The sequence below is a fragment of the Acanthisitta chloris genome, unplaced genomic scaffold, assembly GCF_000695815.1.
Source record: "Acanthisitta chloris isolate BGI_N310 unplaced genomic scaffold, ASM69581v1 scaffold3041, whole genome shotgun sequence".
Lineage (NCBI taxonomy): Eukaryota > Metazoa > Chordata > Aves > Passeriformes > Acanthisittidae > Acanthisitta > Acanthisitta chloris.
Window position 1 is genome coordinate 9,301 of NW_008656325.1, and position 10,766 is coordinate 20,066.

General features: G+C 37.9%; 1 protein-coding gene across 1 annotated transcript; it reads right to left on the reverse strand.

Moving 5' to 3' along the window:
- On the reverse strand, window positions 1-10,329 carry MIOS (missing oocyte, meiosis regulator, homolog (Drosophila)). Its single transcript, XM_009084263.1, has 10 exons — window positions 8,976-10,329; window positions 8,670-8,768; window positions 7,441-7,698; window positions 6,068-6,237; window positions 4,671-4,736; window positions 3,975-4,133; window positions 3,109-3,261; window positions 1,604-1,808; window positions 440-569; window positions 1-231 (listed from the first exon to the last, which is right to left on the reverse strand). The coding sequence occupies exons 1-10, from the start codon at window positions 10,270-10,272 to the stop codon at window positions 135-137; spliced, it is 2,634 nt and encodes an 877-aa protein (XP_009082511.1). The 5' UTR covers window positions 10,273-10,329; the 3' UTR covers window positions 1-134.
- Window positions 10,330-10,766: the final 437 nt, after the last annotated feature.

The window sequence follows — 10,766 nt, forward strand, 5'->3', positions numbered from 1 at the left end:
TACACACATTACTTTACTAATTTAATTTCAATTTATTCTTTCACAGTCAGTAAGCCAAAAACTGCCTTTGTCTAAAATACAGGCTTGGACTACAATAGACATCCACTAGAGAGCCACCCATTTGCAAACAATGTTTATGCCTGGACAGTCTCTGCTGGAACGAGATTCCCTGTTGTATCCAGCTGCATACACTTACAAGAGCAGGCAGAAACAGGGCACTCAGTGTGGTCCCTAGATAGGAAGAGCAGAAAAAAAAGAAGAACAAACGGGTAAAATAATTCTGCAAACTATGTCCAGGGACATAGTATCTCAGAAAAACTCAGCATCATAGTTCAGTTTTATTATTTAAACATTATAATGATAAATACAGTGTTGGAAGCACATCCTACTCAGTGCCGCATACACATGTGAAATAACAAAGATTTTAGCATCAGCTTACCTGAACCAGCTCAGCATATGCCCAGCATGTCCACCATGCCTACAGTTGTGACACCAGGTAAACCAGTTGTTGAACTGGGCTAACTTCTTGTCTTTGCTAAGATCCACTTTTTCATCTGACTTGGATCCTCCTGTGCAGAGGCAAACCCACACCACAAAGATGCTTGTAAATCATCATGCTTCATTAATATTTCAGTCCCACCAACAGTATGAGAATAAATTTGAAATCAGGAACATTATGTGAAGAAGCAGCACGATTTTGAAAGAGAAGCCAGTAAAATTCTTAAGAGCTGGTGGAATGCCAAAACAACAATTATATTGCTGAGCTGTTGTTTCACATATTTCACAAATCACAAAATCACAAATTTTACAGACAGACTCTCAACTGTGATTTATGTTTCAGTGATTGATTTATGTTCCAGTGAATTATGGGTCTGTCTGTTCTGCTGCTCATGAGATCATCTGCTTTAGAAAAAACAACAAAATCTAAGATATGAATTAGAAGAATCTAGAAGTCATAACACAGATCAGTGAAAGAATAAGAAGAGATACATAAACAGATGCCAAGTGCACAGCTGCTCTTGGCTCTGTAATAAGGCTAACAAAAAATAGGGACAAAATTAGTTTTATTTAGACCTTGTATAATGCTGAGCCCAAGATATTTAAAACCAAAAGATTCTAGTCGTAATATCTCTTAGCTGTGGCAGCATACTTGGTGACAAACTACAGCACATTGAATTTATTCTCTCTTCCTCTTCCAGCTAAAAATTAATTCATTTACATTCCAGGACTTATGCAGCATCCCTACAATGTCCATTCCTTACAGCAGTAAAGCTCACAATACTGACCATCACAATACTTGAATCTTTACATCAGTCTAACCATGGAATTTCACTGACAATCTCACTGGGAAAACTGTCAGAACCAAGTAACTGTGCATACTGCCTGACACCAAAGAACTGAGACAAAGGTTTCATCATAAAATCAGATAGGGTATAAACAACTTCTCAATTAATGGTCTTCCTCCCTTCAAAATGCTGAGTATGAATATTTACACTGTGAGCATATATAGAAAAAAGTGCAACAGAACATCTTCCAACAGGAACTGCTAATTAGGCCTCTAACTGTTACTGTAGCTGAACAACTAAAACCTACTCTGTCATACCTGGACAGCTGGAAACTGGTGTTCCCATATTTATCAAGCAAAGTGCACAGCGAGGAAGGGGCTTACGGCAACCAGGACAGCTTGTAACTTTTGACTTGGTTGGTGAACCGCTGACTCCATATTGGCTAAAACCTCGTCCCTGATGAGGAATAGCTGAACAGCTGTAAGAGATTGATTTTCCACAGAAATTGCAACTCACAAATACCTAAAGAGAACAAAAGCCCATTAATTTTTCGGTTTGGTTCCACTTTGCTACACCTGTGTGCGAATCCATGCACGCTAATAAACATCTATCTACCAGATATTCTAGAGAGCACTCTGAAAAGCCAAGGCTACTTGTGAAGGAGGTCTTAGCATCATGGCTTGTAGATATGGCACACAGCCCTGAGAAGAGAGCCTTAATGATGCTCACTTACTTCAAAAGCACATAAAAACATACACCATTGCTACAACTGAGAAAGGTATTATTTAAGATAATAAAAAGCTACATCTGCAGTAATGGAAGAAATTAGGTTTACTCTGCTTACTGTATAATTAAATCTGGTCTCTCCCTCCTGATAGTCAGGTGACTCACTCTAGGAGCTCCCAGCATGAGATTTTCCTACCATTATTTACCTGCATATCTCATGTCACAAGCAGTGACTTGATACCAAGAAGCACATATTTTAAACTCTTCAGGGGTTATTTATGTTGACCACATAAGTATGGAGCACTGAACTCAACTTGCTCCCACTTAAAGCAGTACAGATGCAGCTCTCCTTAAACAGCTGTGACTGATACATGAATTCAAAACCAGTCTTCTTTAGAATCCCTCAGGCCCTAAGGTTTGTAGTGAGTGAAAGGTGCTGTGGTAAGACCATGTTGGCTAAAAATGCCACCAGAGGTTGAGAAGATAGCACTTGGGCAGGGCATTCATTTTTGGGTTAACTAATGTTCAGAACTGATAAAGTTGCTGCTGCTCACTTTTAGTTTCAAGGGCTTCAAAATAGTTTTGAGACTTGTTCTAACTGAAACAGGCACAATTTGAACTAGTTCTTGATTCAGTTCCCTGTTTTCAACATCATTCTCATCCCAAAGCTGAATTCAGCTGGATGATACATCTCTCATTTTGTTTTTCAACATACAAGGAAAAAAAACCAAAACAGTTTCCAGTTTCCCCAGAAAAAAAAAAAGTGTTGGTAAATTACAGTTTCTGAAAGACCTGTCATCTGAAAGAAAAATATTTAAAAAAGAAAAAATAATAATAAAATGGCAGAGAGCTAATTTGCTAGATTAGGTAGGAAGAAATGTAGAGTTGTTTACCAGATTTCTTTACTCTCTATCAAAACAGTTATAAAGTCACAGCTACTTTTTTTTCAGGGCAGCCTTCACTGAATTCTTCTTTTGCACATAAATCCTCATAAAAGCCAAGGTGCAGCCAGCAACCTTTTTTTTTTTTTTTTACAGAAGTACCATGCCATGTTCCTTTCTGGACTGGTCATACTTCATGCAAGAATTACATTTACCTGGGCTAAAGGCTTCGAACTGGGATCCAGCTTACTCCTATGGATATCAAATTCTGCACGTTTATGCCAAAATCTCCAAGCGTCTAAAAGGTTCCTGTAGTTCTCAATCCAGTACTGAACCCTCTCATCCTTAAGTACCTCTGATGGAGAACCCTAAAGCAGGCAGGAAAAAATGTCAAGCCACACACTGAAGACACACAATACATATTATTCACAATTTCAAAAGGCTTTGCAAAGTGTACTACAAGATATGAGAAATAATACAGTGTAATTTGTCTTTAAGAAGATGAATTTTCTGTTTAACTATAATGTGGGTTTGATGAAGGTTTTCTTAAGTCTTCCTCTCTGGTTGAAAATACTTGTGCTGCCATGTCTTCCTAAGATTTTGTGTCTGTCAGATGAAGGACTTGCAAGTTCTCTCACATGTCACAATCTATATCACTGTTAAGATTACATATGCAGTTAAATACAGTGCTGGGAAACCCAAACCCAATGCCTACAGACAAACAAAAAAACCTCACCTCAGTTCTCTATCAAAATCTTGGAAGCAAAAAATATAATGAACCTGTCAGGAAGCACATCAGCAATAAGCAGGGAAATGGGTATCCCTAGTTCAGCTAGTGAAAAGGACTATGATTTCATTTTGTCTCTTTCTCCTACTATCTCCTCAAGCTATCTCAGCCAAAGAGTGTGAAGACACATGCTTTCAATTAACCCAGCATGTTTCAAGTGACTCCACAAAACAGGCATGATATATATTATCATATAGAAACACACTACTTCACAAGATTCAGTGCTACACAGCTAAAGAAACTATGTTTATTTCTCCTGTTAAAAAAAAACTTATTTTCGATGGAAACACTAACCTGTAGCATGCAATAGCTTGCTGTCTGGACATCTCCAGTTCTGTCAACATAACTTTCCATCAAGTCAACTCCATCTTTTGTCAGCCCTGTTAACAGTATGCCCTCCAAATTCCCAGCCTCTTTCATTTCATTTGTCAGCTTTTCAATAAACCTGTTTAGCTATGAAAAACATACATAATTTAATCAATATATTAAAAATATTGTCTCCTGCTAACAGAATATGCTGCCTGCTGGATGTTATGCAGAAAAAGTTAAAATGCTCTATCCCCTACATTGCATGAAATCAAGTACTTATAAAAAACTTCAAGCCTCCTCATAGGAAATGCAAAGAGAGAGGTTATATATTCATGCTGTAAAACCAAACCTTAATTTGAGAGAACATCAACATCTGGAAATAAATACTAAGTACAAACACTCTCCAGTAAAACAGCTGTACAGGTAACAAGCTATCATGAATACTATTAAAAACAACACAAAACAAACAAAAATCCAAACCCCTAAACCAACCAAACAAAAACCAAGTTGAAGGTACAAACTAAGACCAGATGACACCATACCGTATATAGTACTGGGATAAGAAAAAACAAATCACTCATGACTAATTACTTCCCCTGCTCACCCCTCTACCCCAGTTTCTTCCACCTCTGAGTAACGCACAGTTTAAAAGTTTGCTTAAATGTGCAACCACAAACTTACCTGAGCATCATTGAGGAACTTGCAAGCAAATGCCACTCTGTCTCGTACAGCGACGTTATTTTCATACTGTGGAAAACCAGAAACACACAGAACATGAATTTCTCAGAACTATATTGACACTCAAGGTGCAGCAATGCAACAATATCTATTTTCTTCTTTTTAATGCTTTTACTAGATGCAACACAAGAAAAAAATTAACTTGACTATATTAACTCTGGTACTTAGCTGTGCCAATATTTTTTTCAGAACTATATTGACACTCAAGGTGCAGCAATGCAACAATATCTACTTTCTTCTTTTTAATGCTTTTACCAGACGCAACACAAGAAAAAAACTAACTTGACTATATTAACTCTGGTACTTAGCTGTGCCCATATTTTTCCCTCCTGATATTCTCAGAATAGAAATTGTGATTGACATTGCCAAAATAAGATGTGTTTGGCTAAATCTGTTTCATGCAAACTTTAACAGGTCTCACTGAAGGAAAACTTACATTTAAAAACAAACACCACTTTGTCTGTCAGTTTCCAATACATCCATAAAAAAAGCTAGAAAATTACTACCTGACAACAGGGCAACAAGAATACTCCCTCTCAAAGAGGGAAAAAATAAAAGACTCATGATTCTCTCCTCTGGGATTCTAGCTTTTTTTTTTTTTTTTATTAACCTAAAAGCATCATATCATGGCAACTTTGGTTTCAACAGCTTTGGGTCAATTACCCTGCTGCATTACAGGACTCCTCCCTTGGGCTAAATAAGTCCTACTAAATCAAGTATTTCCATTGTTTTCTAACCAGGAATCAAGTATGTTACTCCTCCAAAGGCTCACATTATCTCATGATTAAAGACTTAATTTGCTCTTCACATGGCAATTCTGCATCAATTTCAGAAGATGTGAAACTACTCTGTTTACTGTTTCAGCACAGTGAAATTATTTTAACAAGTAAACAAGGGGGAAAAAAAAAGACAATTCAAGGCAAATATAGCTTGATGAAAGTTCTGCAAAGTCCCCTGCATTTATTCTGGGTTTTTCTGCAATTCCATTATTAACCTCTCTTCCTTTTTTTTTTTTCCCCATAGCTTTAATTAGTTTGAAAATGTATTTCTAGTGGTTTGATAACTCCATGCTAAAAATAAAATCCCTCTTAAAAAAAAAAGTGTGAACTATAATGGATATTTTGGCTGTTTATGCATGATTTGTTCATTAACATAACATTCACTAATAGAAGGTCTCTGTTAAGCAGAAATAAATGCCATCTGCCAGCATCAGGATAAAATAATACATTCTAATAAACCTGATTAATTCATGGAGTATATAGCACTTCCTCTACATGTGTCTGTGTACATATATGCTCCTATTACATAAAGGAAATTTGACCTAACAGAAATTTACTCACCAAAACACCGTCATATGAACCAGACTCACTTGTCAGGAAAGCAAACATAGCACACAAGTAGGGATTGTTCAACTGCAGTCTTAGAGTACTGCACATTTCTCTCCAAAGTGAGTTCTTCTCATCTGTGTAGCCTGATAGGGCCATTGCTACTACATTAAGGTTCAGATCACCTGATTTATGAAAAACAATGAGACAATATCACTCAAGTTATGGACTTCAAAGAATCCAGTTACAACTGCTATTTAAAGCATCCATTTAAAACACAATGCTCTGTCCCGATGCAAGACAAAATGCACTAGAATTAAAGCTAGTTAAAAGAAATGTGCATACACTAATTAGCTTATATATTAGTTTCTGCTTTAAATGCTCAGGTAAGTTAATACCTCTAAAAGTCACAAGCCCACACACTTGACAGCCTCAGTTATATTTTAAACAACATTACACTGGTTCTGGTATTTTGAAATTGCTATCATGATGGTCATTATCATAATGCATATCCAAAAGAAGTGAAAGGATAGAATTGTATATCCAGCCATTGCTTAACAGACCTAGCTGGAGGATGACAATTTGATATAGCAGCTTCAAGTTAAGAAGTTTCCTAAAAACATGAAGACTATTTCATCTAAAGATTCTGTCAGGAAGTTCAATTTTATTCTTGAATTTGAAGATTGTGTGCCTCCAGCCTGAACCTTCCCTATGGAAAGTGCAGACACATGCACTTTGCCTCACTAAAAAGGGAAAAATATTAAAAATAAAGGAACCTTAACAGCTCCCTTCGAGTCTTATCTACCCACTCTAGTGGCAAGATAATCTTTCTAATTTAATAAGAGAACACAGATGCAAAGCAGAGTTGTAGGAGGAATACTGGCAAGAAGTCAGAACAAAAATACCTCCATCTCCTGGCTCCAGTATCCTCCTACCTTTTCCATCATACATTGCAACTCTTGCCAAATATTACTCCAAAACCAAATGTTTTCTGCAGACCCTGAATATTGTTTTACTTATTCCATGGCCATCGCGCTGATGATACAGCTCAACTGAACAAGATATACATCACATCTAGCTGAGAAGCAATTCCATTAAAGTAAAAGAATCCCACTGGTTCCAAGTGCAACTCTTTCTGGGACATTTATCAACAGGAAATGCTGCAATGTACAATCTATTTTAACTACAGTTTGGCATATGGTAGTCTGAGGAGTGAAATACAAGCATCTATCAGATTCTCAAGCTCCAATAAAACTGCTTCTAGTAACAATTTTCTAAGACAACAGGCATTTTTTCCATACCATCTTCCATAATCCTGTTAACAGAAATGAAAGATATACTAAGGTGATACAGTGCCAAAATAAAAGATACTAAACACAATCACACACCTTTTCCTGAGGAAGCTCCTTTATTTAGAATTTGTATTGCTCGCCGTATGTCCAAGTTGAAAAGTGCTACAGCAGCAGCTCGTTCCCAGTCTCCTTCCTGTTCCAAGGAATTTAGAAAAGGTTCCACATCTAAGTCTGTTCCCTTCTTTATCCACCCACAGAGTTGCAAAGCCAAGGATCTCTCCTCACTCAGATACTGAATAATATCTGCCTGTCTATCAGATCCACTCCTGCTGTGCCTGAGGTTTTCTGTTGTTCCTAGAAAGGGGAAGTAAGTAAAATTATGCTTAAATCACAATTTAAATTGCAATCACAACACAACACTTTGATTTCAATCACAAACCAGAGTACAAAAGCTGAGTGCCATATTTTGGTACTTTAACATCGCTAAAAATTAGATGGTAAGGAGCAGCATACACAAAAAAAAGTTATTTTGATCTGCTAAAAATCATGCACTTAAACATGACACATATTCCCCACTAAGTCTTTTTTCTTTCCTCTACCTTGTTACAGCTGACAGGAGCTATCAGCATGTTCAAATTGAAAATACGTAATACGCAGTCAAGCACCTGCTCCATCAGTTCTCTTCTTAGCCAGCATCATGTTAGAAGCTTTCCCACCACTGAAGTCTTATTTTTTGCTCCAAGGAGTATTCATATTAGTAATAATAACAATAAACATACACAAAACAAATAGAGAAGGAAGATTCCAATAACAGGTTATACTAATAAAAACTTCAGTGAGCACAAGAGGCAGAATGTGACGCATCAGGGGTGATTACCACTCCAGAACAAGGCAAGGCAGCTTGTGCAGAGTTGTACAACATAGTTAAACAAACGTACTTAATACACTAGCAGTGACTACAGCAAAGTCACCTTCCTAGAACTACACCCAGATGTGGAGCTTTGAAAATAAAAGTTATGTGGGGAGCAAGAATTTTCAGTGCCACAGTCAAAACTCCAAAGTCTGAAATAATTCACATATTTACTTCTGAGGATACTATGCTTTTATGATTACTGACTGAACAAGAGCACTGAAAACTCTGGAAATTACTACAACATAAACTGTTAAATGTATATTATTAAAACACAAACAGAAAAGAAAGAAAAGAAATACTGGTTTGGTGTCTTTTAAATAGCCTCTTTGAACAATTATGAAAGACAAACCACTGAGCGCATCATTCTGCAAACAAACTATGACAGAACTTAGCAAAGTTGAAATATTCTTACCCAAAGATGACTTCACAATTGATTTAATGCCTGCATAAACTAAGGGACCTTTGTTTCCTGTAAGCTTTTGATCCATATCTTCCGTATACTGCTTCATAAGTATTTTCTTGTATAGGAAGCTTAATTTTTCCCAAGTGTTTGAAAAGCTTTTTTTTTAAAAATTTAAAATCACACCCTGTTACCATAGGCAAATAATTTAGAGGATGTGGCGCAATATTTAAAACATTTCATGCATTTCATGTAAGTGCTTTACAATAAAGGTGTATTACTTCTTTAGGATAGAAACCACAGCAAAATAAAGGATATAATGCAGAGTATACCAAAGCGATTTCAGCTGAGGATCTTCATTTCCAGCTAGGAGGTGGTTTCTCCAAACTTGTTCAGTATCAAGACCATACCTTGACAGAGCTCTGAGCCGCATTTTGGTTGCTATGTCTTTTTCCAAGGAACTAGCCTTTCCTTCTTCTGTGCACTCATACAAGTGTCGTCCACAAGCCCACATTAAGGATGTCACTGGACTCCATGCAAGAGAAATCCTTTCAAAAACTGTGAAGTCAGACATAGTCCTGTTAGGAGTCACTACTACCATTCGATTTTGACTTGTGGGATGCCAGGCAAATGAAGCAATGTAGTTTTCACACGGCTGGACACTTCTTTCAATTATTGTTGGCTCAGTTTCATCTCCAATAGGGGTGGGCGTATGCTGCATGTCATACAGTCTAATGATATTACTATCCCTTGTTAAAGTAGCTAACAGTCCAGTTCTTGTTGGACACCATGCAACTTTTGTTAAGGGTTTTGGTTGCTCTGTCAAGGTCAAAACAGGCTTTTCGAACTTTCTTAAATCCCATATGGCAACCTGACCTTCATAGAAGGAAGCTACGCGATCGTGGAAATAGGGATCAACTGTCACTCCTTGGACAGCCTTGGTGTTTACAAATATTTTCTGGCTTGTGTTCCTCAGATCAAAGATAGCCAGATTTCTATGCATTCCAGCTAACAACAGCTTCTGATCCCGTGGAAGCCAACAGAGAGAGAGACAGGCATCGTTCTGTCCTAATTCATACAGCGGTTTTGTTACTACCAGTCCTGCTTCTGTATCTCCTGCTGACAGTCTTACTTTCTCTGTAGCAACTGCAGTCTCTGGGGCATATTTGCTACTGATATCCCAGATCAGGACTGAAAAGTCAGCACGATGTTTATCTAACCCAGCAGCAAGCCAGTTGCTATCCAGCGGGTTCCACGCGAGGGTATTGCATTGCCGTGCGTGTTTGGGAACAAACTCTTTGCCTATCAAATCTTTAGACTTGGAGTTGTGATCTTGACCAAGACTGGTGAGTACCACTCGGCCATTGGCCTGTCCAACAGCAAGGAGACATTCAGGATCGTACTTTGGATACCAAGCCACACATTTCATGTACGGCGTATCCGAGTTTATCGACAGCAGCGTAGCCGTAGTTTCTTCTGACAGCCGCAGGGACCCTGCCTTGAGCTCTGAACTTACAGCAGAGTCAATGTGGTAAAGACTCAGTTCCGAATCACACACAACGAATCTGTCGACGTGGTGTGGGGCCCACAGAATATCAGGTTTGGAGCCACTCATGGTTAGGGCAAGTTCACACACAATTTAAGCACTGATAAGAAGATTCAGGTGATATCCATGCATCTGGAAGCTGTTGAGAAAATAATTTGTACGAACATTATCAAAACCCAAGTTGTTTCATAATCTGAGATCATTGTTAAACAAACAAAAAACAGGAGTAACTTTTAGCCCAAGGGTTTAACACATCCACATTTCAGGCCAAAACCTGAGGCATTCTCTGCATTACGTTGTTTTCCTCACAGCACACTCTGGTTTTGCTAGTATGTACCTACTGAGACAGAACCAACACAGCCACCTATAAACTGATGACAACAGGACTCGCTGTGCTTACAACACTACTATTAAGCAAGAGGAGATTAAGTGAGATGGAATGTGGCACAATGTGTGTGCTGCTAGGAAAAAGCCACTCCCTCATACAGCTAGAAGAGAATTTCTCCTTGTAGGGTGCTAATTAACAATAATTAGAGTCTGTCTGTTTGGCCTGAAGTCTGCCC

Coding starts and splice junctions, on each gene's coding strand:
- MIOS (XM_009084263.1), bottom strand. CDS start 10,272: ATGAGTGGCTCCAAACCTGATATTCTGTGGGCCCCACACCACGTCGAC. Junction 3,262..3,974: donor CAAGCTATTGCATGCTACAG/GTTAGTGTTTCC, acceptor TGCCTGCTTTAG/GGTTCTCCATCAGAGGTACT. Junction 570..1,603: donor ACCAGTTTCCAGCTGTCCAG/GTATGACAGAGT, acceptor GCCTCTGCACAG/GAGGATCCAAGTCAGATGAA.